We start from the raw sequence: 15,004 nt of genomic DNA, 5'->3' as shown, positions 1-15,004 counted from the left end.
ACACACACATCCACACAACTTCCAAAGCCAAGAAAGCAGATCTTTGGCAAGAAATGAAAGTTTATTAAGGCCTAGGGCTGAGAATACCAGAGGGCCGGGGAAAGAACAGCGTTTTGTTGGTTCCCAAGGCCCCAGGGGCAGGCCAGGGTGCTGAACAGAGGTGACAGAGCTGGGGTCAAGCTTTTGCTTCCCAGAATCCCTCGCAGGAGACCTCAAAGATCAGTTCTACGAGAGGCCTGAGAAGCAAAGACTGCCTCTTGCAGTCTTAGGACTTTTGCCGGGACCGGAAAAAGGTTCTCTGGGGGCCGGGAGCCTTGATGCCAAGGTCTTCATTTCAGTAACGACCACTTAATTTGTTCTTTGGCTGACTGAAGAACCTGGCGGGGAGGGTAGGTTAATGGGAGAAAAGTTTGAAGAGAATGTCAGTTAGTGACTCCTTTAATGGAGGTCGACGCGGGCGCCTCTCTAGCTCTGACCACTAGGTGGCAGCAGCTTGCCTCTATTTACTTTGAACGAGCCCAGGCTCAGGAGGAAAAGGCAGATCCAGCAGCCTGTAGCCAAACCCAGCTAGTTGCAACCCAAGCCTGTCCCAACTGTGGCCCCTGCCTCTCCCAGGCCATGGCAGGCGACAATAGTACCTCCTGAGGGAGCCATTGCCAGGCAGATACTGGGCCCAGGCTCAACCATGCTGGTGCTCAGACACTTGACACCTTAATAAACTCGGGATTCCAGCCTTGATTGGGGTCATGTGCTCAGCATCCCATCCCATTTGCTGATTTTGGCAAAGCTGTTTGGTGTGTGTGCTCCTCAAGAAAAACCATCTCAATCCAGTGTGTGCCCATATCCGTACCACCGCGCATGCATGAGGCCAACACATCAGGGTCCTCTGGAGACAGCCAACGCTCAGACCGCACCTCTGAGCATGAAGCAACGCCCCCCCCCCCAAACCCACTCCACACTATGTGTGTCCCTTTCTCACACAGTCTCCCTCCTTCCTAGGGATAGTCAAGTTCTCCCATCTCCCTAGGGAACCTCCACATTTCATTTTATCCTCACTACTAAAAGTTTTGTTTTTAAGAGTCTCACTAATACTCAGGTGTGGTGCCTGTCATTTCAGCTCCTGGGAATACGAGGCTGGAGGATGACTAGTTCAAGGGCCAGTCTGGGCTAGCGAACAAGACCCTTTCAGTCTTTATTCTCTGTTCATTTACAAAAATAGAAATTGCCTCCTGAGTATGTATGACTTAAAATTCGAGTCTCTTTCCATAGAAAGAACCATAGAACCAGCCACCCATGAACTGGTTCATCTAGTTCTTTTTTTTGTTTTGTTTTGTTTTTCGAGACAGGGTCTCTCTGTGTTAGCCATGGCTATCCTGGACTCACTTTGTAGACCAGGCTGGCCTCGAACCCACAACGATCTGCCTGCCTCTGCCTCTCGAGTGCTGGGATTAAAGGCGTGCGCCACCACTGCCCAGGTTTTTTGAATTTGTTCTTGAAACAGTCTTGTTCTTTGACCCTCCAGCCTCCAAAGCTGAAGCGCTAGAATTTCAAGCGTGCACCACCACGTCCATACCATGGCGTGCTAGGAGCCACACCCAGGGCTTTGTGCGTGGTGAGCAAACACTCTACCATACCCAATCCCAACTATGCCCTTCTTTGTTTTTTTACTTTTGTATGTGCATGGGTGTTTTGTCTATATGCATGTATATACATGTACCTGGCTCCTGCAGAGGCCAGAAGAAGACATCAGTTTTCTTAGAACTAGTTATAAATGGCTGTGAGCCAACGTGCATATGCTTGGAATTGAACCCAGGTCCTCTGTAAGAGCAGCAAGTGCTCTTGACGGCTGAGCCATTTTTGCTGGCTCTCCTCAACTTGTGTTCTATTATTTTTTTAACATTTATTATTATTTTATATTATTTTGAGACAGGGTTTCTCCTGCAGCCCTGGCCATGCTTTGTAGACCAGGCTGGCCTCAAACTCACAGAGATCCTCCTGCCTCTGCCTTCCAAGTGTTAGGATTAAAGGCATGTGCCACCACTGCCTGGCGTTTTTATTTTTATTTTTTATTTCTTTTCTTTTTAAATAATTTATTTATTTTTATTTTATGTGCATTGGTGTTTGCATTGGTGTTTTGCCTGCACGTATGTTTGTGTGAGGGTGTCAGATCTTGGAGTTACAGACAGTTGTGAGCTGCCATATGGGTGCTGGGAATTGAACCCTGGTCCTTTGGAAGAGCAGTCAGTGCTCATAACCACTGAGCCATCTCTCCAGCCTCTCTTTTCTTTTCTTTTCTTTCTTTCTTTCTTTCTTTCTTTCTTTCTCTTTTGGTTTTTTGAGACAGGGTTTCTCTGTTTACCCTTGGCTGTCCTAGACTTGCTTTGTAGACCAGGCTGGCCTCGAACTCACAGAGGTCTGCCTGCCTCTGCCTCCCAAGTACTGAGGTTGTAGGTGTGTCCACCATGCCCAGCTTGGCTTATTTTATTTTAGATAAAGCCTCATGCTACAGCCCTGCCTAGACTGGAACTCACTGTGTAGCTCAGGCTGGCCTTGAACTTGAGACCTCGCAGCATCAGCCTTCTGAGTGCTGAGAATATAGGTATGGCCCACTACACCCGGTTCTTCCAACCTCCTTCCACCCTGAAAACCACCCTGCAGCCACATTCTTTTCCAGCGGAACGTGAGGAAACATGGGGGACCAGAGGCAGATGGGGTCATGAGGGTACTGCAGGAAAGTGGTTGTCACATGCAGTGCTCCCCACCGATGGTGCAGGCCCATCTCTGCAGGCCTGCCACATTAGGACTACCTGATGCTAGGACCTGGTGCTCCCTGAAAACAGAGTAAGTCTGAGCAAAGAGGCCTGCAGATGGACAGAGGTGAGGTTAAACCAGTAGGCTTGACTAGCAGGAAGTCTAGGAGGCTGGGGACCCATTTGCAAACAGAAACCAGGATGGATGGATGCAGAAACACACCCTGTACCTCCATATTCTGCATACATCCTAATAGGGGGATGAACAGGTATGTGGTTGGCTTCTTCTCAACAGCCAAGCTACTAAAGGCAGAAGTGATGAGTACAGAAAGTTAGGTGGTGAGGCCCTTGACAGACCAGCATGGACCAGTACTGAGAGTAATCCATGAGGCAAACTCCTACGTGGTATGCTGTCCACATTGGAGGGAGTATGAGGGATCTGAGCCCCCACGTTGCTTCTGGTAACAAGCAACCCAGGCTAATTTTTTGGGGGGTATGAGGGTTGGTTGTTTTGTTGTTTTTCAAGACATGTGTAGCCCTGGCTGTCTTGGAACTCTCTCTCTGTAGACCAGGCTGGCCTCAAACTCACAGAGATACACCTGTCTCTGCCTCCCAAGTGCTGGGATTAAAGGCGTGTGCCACCATACCCGGCTAACTCAGGCTAGTTTAGGGTAGGAGATGAGGTGAGCAGGTGGTATCCTGGTCCATCTCTAAGCATCCAGTTCCCAAGAGCTCAGCAGCCTCCAGTGCCTTGCTCCAAGAGTCACCAGGTCATCCCCTTCTGTCCCACAGCACTGGTTTCTTAGCTATGACTATCTCCCCTGGGGCACTGGGCTCTCCATGTCCCTTAGCCTGTCTCTGGCCAAGGCAGATAGACGCATAGGGCTTACCTGGGCCACACTCTGTTCTGTTAGGCCACTGTCCTCAGTCTGTGGGAAAGGAGAATCACAGGGCGGAGTCAGGGCAGGGAAGAGCTGCTGAGGCAGAGAAGTGAAGGCTTACAGGGTGAGGGGTGAAAGGGTGCGGGCGGTTGACAGGATCCAAGACTGCACTTTATCACTGCTTAGCACACGGAAGTCCTGCAGCCTGCCATTTGGAAGCCAGGGAGCCCCAATACCCCATCCCCCATTGCTGAGAATTAAACCCAAGGTCTCCCATGCTAGCCAGGTGTTCTACCACTGAGCAGCATCCTCAACCAAGCGGGGACCCTTCTGTTTGCAGGAAGGGAGGCTGGTAAAGGGAACTAAAGTCGGGAAAAGGTGTCATCCAGACGCAGCCATAGAAAGGGCAAACCAGGGCTGGAGAGATGGCTCAGTGGTTAAGGGCACCACTTGGTCTTCCAGAGGTCCTGAGTTCAATTCCCAGCAACCACATGATGGCTCACAACCATCTATAATGTGATCTGATGCCCTCTTCTGCAGATAAAGTACTCATATACAACAAATTAATAAATCTTTAAAAAAAAGAAAAGAAAAGGCAAACCAGAGTCTGAACACAGGCCTGGTGCAGCCCAGTCTCCAAGGATGTCTCTTGGAGTCATTTTGAGGATACAGTTGCTTTTCCACCCAACCTTCTCATTGGAGGATGGGGAGAAACTGTTTTTGGTTTGGTTTTATGAGACAGGGTTTCTCTGTGTAGCCTTGGCTGTCCTGGACTCACTTTGTAGACCAGGCTGGCCTGAAACTCACAGAGATCCACCTGCCTCTGCCTCCCAAGTGCTGGGAATAAAGGTGCGTGTCACCACGCCTGGCTTGTTTTGTTTTGTCTTTTGATGGGGGAATGAACTGGAGGCTTTCTGCTTAGATGCCCGAGTGGCTGGCCTCCCACCAGCTGAGCCCTGACTGAGCCTCGTGTCCAGGAAGAACAAGGTTAGGAAAGGCAGTCTGGAAAAGATGGAGGTGGTGTACAGGAAGGCTCACCCTAAAATTCACTTTCTGGATCACTTGCTGGGGGTCACTCTCCAGAATCACACTGCAAGATAAGAGAAAATTTGGGGGTGAGGCGGTGATGTGATTCTCCCTCTGCCGAGCCACTTTCTGCTCTGTAGTATATCCTGTAGTGTCTCTCCTGCGGGGAACCTTCCCATAAATGGTGCCGGGGTCACATCTGCCCCTCCCCGTGGAGGACTCTCAGCTTTGTTCCTTCTACGCTCTATACCACGGTCCACCTCCACGATCATCTCAACGGAGGGGGGCGGGGCTTGTGAGATGGTACAACTGTCAAAGGTGCGCTTGCCAACAACCTAACAACCCAAGACCGATCCCCAGAACCCACACGGTAGAATGAAAGAACTGACTTGAGCAGGTTCTCCTCTGACCTCTGGATGCAGCACACACAGTAATCAAAGATAAAAATAAATAAGAATGTAAAAAACAAACAAACAAACAACAAAAAAAAAAATCAGGGCAGCCCAGTGAAGATGAGCAGGCGCGGCCTGAGGAGGGACTAGGCCTTCCTCACATTTGGAATCAGTACATCAGCACAACACCAAGCAATAGCAGACCGTTAATAAAAAACAGAAAGAGGAGTGAGGCATCCCCAGTACCCCACCTCCCAGAGGTCCCTGATCCCAAGCTGAGTCTCTGAGCCTCTATTACCTTCTCCATAAAATGGGCAGATGTCTCAAAGATGCTATAATCCCAGTGCCTCCAACACTGAGGCAAGAAGTAGAGAAAATGGAAGACACTCCAGAAGTTTCTGTCAGCAGAGTCCAAACTTTTTTTCTTCCCTGACTATTGCTCCCTCTTTCTTTTTTTTTTTTTAAAGATTTATTAATTTATTATTATATATACATTGCTCTGCCCACATAATCACCTGAAGCCCAGAAGAGGGCATCAGATTCCATTATAGATGGTTTTTGAGCCACCATGTGGTTGCTGGGAATTGAACTCAGGACCTCTAGAAGAGCAGTCAGTGTTCTTAACCTCTAAGCCATCTCTCCAGCCCTGCTCCCTCTTTCAAGGGATTCTACAGACCAACTTTCCTCAGCAAGGCTCCTGATCTTATCTTGGAGTCTGCTAGCATGCTAATGAGAGGTAATATGTACAGAGGAGACAGGAAAAAAAAAAGTCTCCCAAATTGCCAATACGAACTATGGGCTTTATACACATCACTTTGTGTGGCCCTCACCATCCTGTGTGATGGTTTCCTTTCTTCCCCATGTTAGTGACAGCGAAAGTAGACTCAAGGACAGTCAGGGTTGTGTACCGGGCTGTGCTGGAGGGGGCTACTCTGGCTGAGGTCCTTTCGGAAAGGGACAGGCGTCTATACGCCTCCTCAGCTCAGGAAATCAACCTGGGCTTCCCCAAAGTCGATCTATTGGGCTGCCCGCCGTGGGTGGCTCTCAGGCTACTTTCCCATCTGTCTTGACTTTGGCTAGAAATGATTTCACCCCCACCCCCAACCTTACGAGTGGATCGGAATAAGGTTGGGGGCCTAGTAGGAATAAATAGGTGAAGGGAAGATGAGTTGGCCAGAGAGATGGCTAGTATGCCACACCCAGCGCCCACTCACCCCCTCCCCCTTCCCCGCCCCTGCCGCTGCCTCTGGCATTGAGCCCACAAAGGTCATTCTGAGTACCTGCCTTCACCACCCCACCCCCCCCCCCCGCCCCAACATCTCTGCTCTCAATTCTCTCCTCACCCGCCATCTACGATTTCATCCAGGACCAAGAAGACTCCGTCCATGTTCTCCAGCAACCAGCGTTTCTCCACGTTCTTCCTGAGGGCAGACACAAGCACCTGAGCCAAGAGGAACCATTCCCCCTCTAGCGTGAGGCAGCTCCTCTCTCTCCAACACTCTTTCCCAACAAGGCAGGAGAATAGAAGACAGAGGGAACAGAACTGGCGCCAGGCACTCCTGAGCCCAGAGCAGGCTAGGGTCATTTTAGGTTGCTTTGTCTATGCCATGTTCCTGGAGTACGTAGGTATTGGCAACTGACTGGGGATGGGGGAGGGGGGCGGAACGGGGGTGGTCGCGGACAGGGGGGCGCGCGGCAGGGGAAACCAACTCTGAGTTTAAAGCTAAAAATGGCGTTTAGGGACTGGAGAGAAGGCTCAGAGGTTAAGAGCACTGGCTGCTCTTCCAAAGGTCCTGAGTTTAATTCCCAGCACCCACATTGTGGCTCACAACCATCTATAATGAGATCTGGTGCCCTCTTCTGGCACGCAGACAGAACACTATGTATGTATGTATGTATGTATGTATGTATGTATGTATGTATGTGTGTGTATATATATATATATATATATATATATATATATATATATATATATATATATATATATATATAATAAGTTTTGTAGACCAGGCTGGCCTCGAACTCAACAGTGATCTGCCTGCCTCTGCCTCTGCCTCCCGAGTGTGCGCCACCACGCCCAGCGTAAAAAATTTTTTAATAAATGGTGTTTATAGCCGGGCATGGTAGCGCGCCTTTAATCCCAGTACTTGGGAAGCAGAGGCAGGTGGATCTCTGTGAGTTTGAGGCCAACCTGGTCTACAGAGTGAGTCCAGGACAGCCAAGGCTACACAGAGAAACCCTATCTTGAAAAACAACAACAATAAAAAATGCTATTTATAGTGTGCCATGGGAGTACACACCTGTAATTCCAGCACTCGGGAGACTGAGGAAGGAGGACTGAGTGGGAGACCAGTGTGGGCTATGTAAGACCTTACTCTCCCACCCCCCACCCCCCGCTACTCTCTGCTCTCCCAGAGTTTGGAACGTGTGCTGATATGAATACTTGTGATCTCAGGCAATTCAGTGTCTTGAGATTTGCTATCTGGTCATACAGGGTGTGCGTGGCTCTGCCTGGGGCAGCACGGAGGTCAGGGGCCTCGGAGGAAGCCACTCTGGTTCTAAGCCTTGCAGGGATCCCAGGAGGCCAGGAGGCCAGAAGAAGAGCCTTGCCTCTGGGACAAAGGGACAGGCCTGGGGCTGGGGCTCTGGAGTGCAGAAGGTAAGAGGGTCTCACCTACCGTAAGATGTGGCTCAGAGAGTCAAACAGGCAGGCAAGAACCGACATGAGCATCAGCTGAGGAGAAGGGCGTGGGAGGGGGAAAAGAAAAGAGCTGGCGCTCAGAGGCTCCAAGGCCTGCTTCAGGCCTCTGAGCTCCCTGGGCGGGCCAGATGGGGAGCATTCCCTTGTCGGGGAGGGCTTTGACTTCCCTAGGTTTGGGCTGAGGGACAGTGGAGTGCTCCCCTCAAGGCCATACAGGGTGTCTCCTTCTCTCAGTGTGCCTAGAACCAACAGCTCCCCTACGGAAGGCAGGAGTGATGAGTTCATCTCCAAGTCTCGAGGGACCTAAGGAACTTCATGCCTGTGTACAATTGCAGAGAGACCTATTTTGGCCGCCCTTCCACCCCAAGATCCTAGAAGGATACCAACCGTGAGCCTCCAGCACCCACTTCCACTCCAGGACAGACCCTCCTTGTCACCCAGTCTCCTGAACTCACCTCATTCTCAGAGGATGAGCCCACCACATACAGGAAGAGGTCGGTGCTGCTCTTGTAGACGATAGTCATGCCCCCCAAAAATGCGATCTCACCTAGAAGGAGGAAGGCTCTCAAATCAGCACACCCCAACCCCAGCCTGGGGCTAGCCCGGCCTCCGTGCCTCACACCTCTCCCTTTGTTTCTTATTTCTTTTCCCAAGGAACTCTGGTCAGGTCCCCTGACTACCAGGAGGCTGTTCTGTGTCCTTGGTCCCATTCCATGTGCTGCGTCTTGAGAAGGCCTCCTGTTGAGGAGTCAACAAACCCAGCCTAAGGCTGACCTCCCACCTACTCTCCATCCCATGCAGTGCCCTGGGACCAGATCCAAGTATGTGTAGGGGGCACACAGCACAGTTGGCCTCTTCAGCAGAAAGGAGGAGTGGGGGGGTACGCAGGGGGGGGGATGAGAGTGATGGGGAGTAAAGGCTCCAGGATGACTGAAGGAAAAGAGTGGAAAGCAGCTGGGAAGGAGAAGACAAAGAGCCTCAGAGCGGAAGGGAATGGCCTGTGCCGTGTGGAGGGCTGACAAGGACAGATGTGTCCAGATGGGGAAGATGATGGACAGTGGTGGTCAGTCAGTCATGTGAGAGTTGCCGGGCAGGATGGGCGGCGGCGGCGGCGGGGGCGGGCCTCACTTTCGGTGCGGCTGGTCTTGTTGAAGACATTCTTCTCGAAAACCATCTGCTCCTTCATGGAGGGAAATGTGTCATCATAATACTGCGTGAGGAAGAGAAGAGAGATGGTAGCCATTGTGTTGTAGAGCCAGCTCCTGCCTTGGGACAGGGCTAGCAGGGAATGTCAGGGGCTGGCTGAGCTGGACCTCCCTACTCTGTCACCTTCCCTCTGTCTGCTCCCTGGTGCCCAGAAACAAATCCCAAGGCAAGAAAATCAAAGTAGAGAAGCCCTGGGATTGTCTCTGGGGTCTCTACCTGGTTACCTCCCTCCCTCCCTTCTCGTTCCCTCCCTTCTTCCCTCCCTCCCTCCCTTCCTCCTGTGTTTCCTCCCTTCCTTGCTGCAGTGCTGGGGCTGCAAACCAGGACTTCTCATATGCTTTTTTTTTTTTTTTTTTTTTTTTTTTTGGTTTTTCGAGACAGGGTTTCTCTGTGTAGCCTTAGCCATCCTGGACTCACTTTGTAAACCAGGCTGGCCTCGAATTCACAGCGATCCGCCTGCCTCTGCCTCCCGAGTGCTGGGATTAAAGGCATGCGCCACCACGCCCGGCTCCTCATATGCTTTTTAAAAAAGTGGTCTACCTGGCCAGTGGTGGCCCACGCCGTTAATCCCAGCTCTTGGAAGGCAGAGGCAGGTGGATCACTGTGAGTTCGAGGCCAGCCTGGTCTACAAAGCGAGTCCAGGGCAGCCAGAGCTGTTACATAGAGAAACCCTGTCTGGGGGGTGGGTGGGAGTGGTCTACCACTGAGCTGTATTCCAGCTTGCTTTCTCCTCCTCAATCATTTCCTTCCTTCCTTCCTTCCTTCTGTCCTTCCTTCCTTCTGTCCTTCCTTCCTTCTGTCCTTCCTTCCTTGAGGTGCTAAGGAAGGAACCCAGGACCTATGCATGCTAAGCACCTATGTGCTTTGCTTGTCACTAACCTACATTCTCCAGTTCCCATCTAAATTGTTTTATTTTATTTTTTGGGACAGGGTCTCACCGTGCCAGCTCGCTGGTCTGGAACAGTCTATGTAGACCAGGCTATCCTCAATTTCTTTCTTTCCTTCTTCCTTCCTTTTTTTTCTTTTCTTTTTCTTTTTCTTTTTTTTTGGCTTGTTTTTTAGAGACACAATTTCTCTGTGTAGCCCTGGCTGTCCCGGAGCTTGATCTGTAGACCAGGCTGGCCTTGAATGGACCCTCTGCCTCCCAAGTGGTGGGATTAAAGGTGTGCATCACCACTGTTTCATCTTCAGTTTCTTTCTTTTATTTATTTATTTATTTATTTATTTATTTTGGTTTCTCAAGACAGGGTTTCTCTGTGTAGCCTTGGCTGTGCTAGACTCACTCTGCAGACCAGGCTGGGCTTGAACTCACAGTGATCTGCCTGCCTCTGCCTCCCGAGTGCTGGGACTAAAGGTGTGCGCCACCCCCACCTCCCTATGCCCCCCACCCCCAGCTTTTAATTTCCTCCCCTCTCCGAGACAAGGTTTCTCTTTGTAGCCTTGGCTATCTGGACTCACTCTGTAGACCAGGGTGGCCTCGAACTCACAGAGATCCGCCTGCCTCTGCCTCCCAAGGGCTGGGATCAATTTCTTAATATATGACAAAAACGGGAGCTTCCAGCGGGAGGCCCCAGAAGCTTTGGCAATGCCATCCACTTCTGCCTATCTGCCGAAGTGAGGTGCGGTCAGCTCAGTGTTCTGCATGTGAATTTTGCGTTGGGTAGTCAGTGCTGCAGGCAAGTGAGCAGTCTCTCTGCGGTCTCCTGCCGTGGTGAACAAGCTTATTTGAATGTTATTAGCACTAGGTTTCAGTTCCAACAAATAGAAAGGCTTTAACAGATTTAATAACTAATTTAGATGTTGTAGCTGGGTGGTGTCATGTGCTGGAATCCCAGCACTTGGGAGGAAGAAGCCGGAAGATGAGGAGTTCTGGGCCAGCCTTGAGTACACGAGACTCTGTCTTTAAAAAAAAAAAGCAAACAAACAAACAAACAAAACAAAACAAAAACAAAACAAAAAAAAAGCAAAAACAAAAACAAAACAAAAAAACAAGGTATGGTTCACACATGTCACACATGTAATCTTAGCTCTTAGGAGGCCAGATAACTGTGACTTCTAGGCTAGCCTGGGCTATACAGTAAGTTCCGAGCCAGCCTTGGCTATAGAATGAGTCCCTGTTTCAAAAAACAAATCAAGCAGCCGGGCATGGTGGTACATCCTTTAATCCCAACACTCAGGAAGCAGAGGCAGGAGGATCTCTGTGAGTTCGAGGCCAGCCTGGTCTACAAAATGAGTCCAGAACAGCCAGGGCTGTTACACAGAGAAACCCTGTCTCCAAAAACAACAAAACAAAAACAGAAAGAAAAAAAAAAGCAAGCAAACAAAAAGCAGGCTGTTGTGGTGGTTGGTGATCTTTAACCCAGCACTCAGGAGGCAGAGGCAGGTGACTGACTGAGTTCTAGCCTGGTCCACAGAGTGAGTTTCAGGACAGCCAGGACTACACAGAGAAATCCTGTCTAAAAAAAGACAAAAGACAAAAGACAAACAGACAAACAAAAAAGTTAGGGCATGGTGTTCCATGCTTGCCTGTGATCCAATACCGAAGATGCTGAAGGTGGAAAAGCGAAGCAAGTTTGAGGCCAACATGGTCCAAAATAAAATAAAATAAAATGACTATATTATATTTCCGCTACAGTTAATTATATCAGTGGCAGGAATATTATTTATTTGTTTGTTTATGTATTGGATTTTTGTGTTTGATTAGTTGGTTTTTTGAGACAGGGTTTGTCTGTATAGTCTTGGCTGTCCTGGACTCACTTTGTAGACCAGGCTGGCCTCGAACTCACAGAGATTGGCCTGCCTCTGCCTGTCTGAGTGCACCACTGTGCCTGGCTTTGGTTTTTTTTTTTGTTTGTTTTTTAAATTCACTTAATGTTCAATGGTGTTTTGCCTGCATGTATGTCTGTGTGAGAGGTTTCCGATCTTGGAGTAACAGATAGTTATGAACAGTCACATGGTTGCTGAGAATTGAACTCAGGATCTCTGGAAGAGCAGTCAGTGCTCTTAATCGATGAGCCATCTTTCCAGCCCCGTGTTTGTTTGTTTGTTTTGTTTTGTTTTGTTGACGTGTTTGTTTTTTAAACAAGTCTCATTATGTATCCCTGGCTGTCATAGAACTTCCTATGTAGACCAGGCTGGCCTTAAGTTCACAGAGATTCACTTACCTTTGTGTCCTGAGTGCTAGGATTAAAAGCCTGTGCCATTGCCTGGCCTTCAGTGTGGCAGTTTAGGGTGCTTTTTTATTTTTCTTTTTATTAATTTATTTATTTTTATTGGTGTTTTGCTGTATGTCTTTGCAAGGGTGTTAGACACTGGAGTTACAGACAGTCGTGAGCTGCCATGTGGGTGCTAAGAACTGAACCTGGGTCTTTGAAAGAGCAGTCAGTGCTCTTAACTGCTGAACCATCTCTGTAACCTCTTGGGTTTGTTTTGTTTTTGTTTTTTTCCCTTTATACAGTCTTTTTTTCTTTCTTAAAAAATTTTTGTTTATTTAGTGTATATGTGTTATTGGGGGGGCAACCTGAAGGCATCTGTCCCCTCTTTCCACTATGTGAGCTCTACTTGTCAGGCTTAGTGGCAAGCACCCTTACCTACTGGTAGCTGTCTGGCCTACCTTGAGACTTAGCTTCAAATTTAGTTTTAGCTCTTCTCACCCGGGCCATGTAGGATGGAAGTCAGAGAGCTGGAGGAAAACCACCTGGAGCCTCAGATGGAAACCCTGAGCCAGTGTCCAGCTGAGAGCCTAACCCTGTGACCTCAGACACCCTGCTTAGCTTCTCCGCACTTTGTCTTCTGCATCTCTGAAGTGCACGAGTGGACAAGCCGCTCTTCCAAATCCCACCCTTCCTTAAATCACTCTGCTAAGTCCTTTGTGTTTACGAAGCAGAACTACAAAAGCACACCAGTCGATCGCTTGTCTACAGTTTAGGGACTCGTGACTCCTAGGTCCCATTGATCCCTTTGGTGGAGCTTCCCATACCCAGGGTGCCGCTGGCCAGAGCAAGGGCAAAGAAAAGACACTTCTGGGAACTTGAGTATAAACAGAGGGGATCCCCCACCCCGCCCTTAGATAGATAAGGTATAGCGTGGACAAAGTGATTTCCTCCAGAGAACTTAGGTTGAGCTGTTCTGCCATCCAGAACACAGAGTCTCTACTGTAGGAGTGAAACGGGCTGGGTGGGGACCGCTTTTCTTGGACGTGTGGTGTGGCACTGTCTTCAGGGTTCCTGTGGTGAGGGCTTACCTTGGCCAGCAGCCTTCGCCCATCATTATCTAGGATGAAGACAGCCTTGATGGTGTAGAGAGAAGGTTCCTGAAACTGACACAGGCGGAAAAGGAACCCCTGACTCAAAGTGGATAGCATGTCTTGGGCTCTCTGGAGCCAGCAATCCCCTAATCCACAGCTGGTTCCAGCCCAACCCAGTGCCACATGGACCATTTCCGGTGCCCACTCCACTCCCAGGCAGATGTTCCATTGCAGGTTCGAGGAGTGGGCGCTGAGTCCGCTGGGTGCAGAAAGTCCTACCGGGCCCAAGTTCTGTCATGCACTGACTGCTCCAGAGCCAGAGTCGGAGTGTATCACAGAACCTGGGCCCAGGGAACAGAGGCGCCGCCGAGCCTCCTGGTGTCCAGCTGACCCCCAGCTCCAGAAGCGCGCCATCACCCAGGAGCAAGGGAGCCCAACCAGACCACCTCGCCACTCCCACTCCCTCATCCCGCCAGAATTTCACCCCCATCCCCGCCATCCCAGTCCGTTCCTATCACTACTGCAAGTTTTCCAGAACTTCAGCCAAGCGACACTCCACTCCGTCCAGGCCTCCTTGCCCCGTGCGCTCCAGGGCGAACTTTTTCTCCCTTCTCTGGGCCCGGGCGCGCTCGCTCGCTCTCTCTCTCTCTCTCTCTCTCTCTCTCTCTCTCTCTCTCTCTCTCTCTCTCTCTCTCTCTCTCTCTCTCTCTCTCTCTCTCTCTCTCTCTCTCCCCCCCCCCCCCGGCTGGCCAGTGGTGGCACAAAGTTCCCAGCGCAGGAACCCGAGGCAAATCGGCTGTTCCCCCTCCCGCCCCCGTCCCCCGCCCTAGTCCTGCCGCCCCGGGACCCCCTCACTCGGTGCTCCATACCCGCAGTTCGGTGGCTCGGGTGGGCGGCGCTGCACCCCCTGCCTGGGCTGCCGAGGCCCCCTCCCCCGGGTGCGGACGTGGCCAGGCCTCCGGCCGCTGCATTCCGCTCGCTGCAAGCACTGACAGCGCCGCCCCGCCCCGCGCCCGCCCCCCACGACGCGGCCCCTCCGCCCAGTCCTGCGTGGCTGGCCTCTGTGTGCGTCCCCTTCTCTCTGGGCGAGCTTTCCGCCTGACCCCGACGCTGCAGAACCTCCTCTCCCCCACCTGGCTTCTTTCTCATTCTAACCCCTGGGCCCCTCTCTGTGCTTCCAAGTCTCTCAGGTGATCCAGAACCAGCTCCTCTGCCTACTTTAACTGCCTCTTCTGGCTTGTAGCTTTGGTTCACAGAGGTCTCCACGTGGCTGTCCTAAGCCAGGCCGAATCTCAGGGAAGGCTCACTTTTTCCCTCAGGACCCCCTAGTAGGTATCATTGGGACAAATATTTCAAGGCACATTTATGATCTCTGGCCAGAGACAGTGAGTGAGACCAGGTGGAGACCTCTCCACGGAGGTCTCCCCTTCCTCTCACACTACTTAGAAAAAAAGAACCATTAGCTGAGGGGCACCTCGCCCAGACATTTTTCAAGACCCAGAAGTGGATGAGGCTAGTTGGTACCCACCTGTAATCCAGCCTGAGCCCGTGGACTATGCCGGCCAGAGCGCAGTCATGTAGGTGAAGTAGTTTTAACGATGCCAGGGCAGCCGGTCAGAGCACTGACAGGTGTGGTGCGCCTTGTGCACTGACCGCCCTCACCGTGTGTCCAAAGCCGAGCCTGAGAAGTAGGCGTCTCCAGACATACCAGTTGAGAAGACTCAACTTCATGTTACCTTTTCAAGCTGGTTGGGCTAATAGGTAGTTGAGTGGGAGGGCCCCTAGGCTTTGGGCGGGAGAGG

The 15,004-nt window shown here is 50.8% G+C and overlaps 1 protein-coding gene across 1 annotated transcript; it reads right to left on the bottom strand.

Annotated features, from left to right (window-relative positions):
* Positions 1–255: 255 nt before the first annotated feature.
* On the bottom strand, positions 256–14,199 carry Copz2 (COPI coat complex subunit zeta 2). Its single transcript, XM_051158409.1, has 9 exons — positions 14,072–14,199; positions 13,200–13,274; positions 8,879–8,960; positions 8,206–8,297; positions 7,728–7,783; positions 6,393–6,470; positions 4,670–4,721; positions 3,641–3,679; positions 256–377 (listed from the first exon to the last, which is right to left on the bottom strand). The coding sequence occupies exons 1-9, from the start codon at positions 14,171–14,173 to the stop codon at positions 330–332; spliced, it is 624 nt and encodes a 207-aa protein (XP_051014366.1). The 5' UTR covers positions 14,174–14,199; the 3' UTR covers positions 256–329.
* Between the last annotated feature and the right edge of the window lie 805 nt (positions 14,200–15,004).

The sequence above is a fragment of the Acomys russatus genome, chromosome 16, assembly GCF_903995435.1.
Source record: "Acomys russatus chromosome 16, mAcoRus1.1, whole genome shotgun sequence".
NCBI classification, from domain to species: Eukaryota; Metazoa; Chordata; class Mammalia; order Rodentia; family Muridae; genus Acomys; species Acomys russatus.
This window is presented reverse-complemented; position numbering and strand designations above follow the sequence as displayed.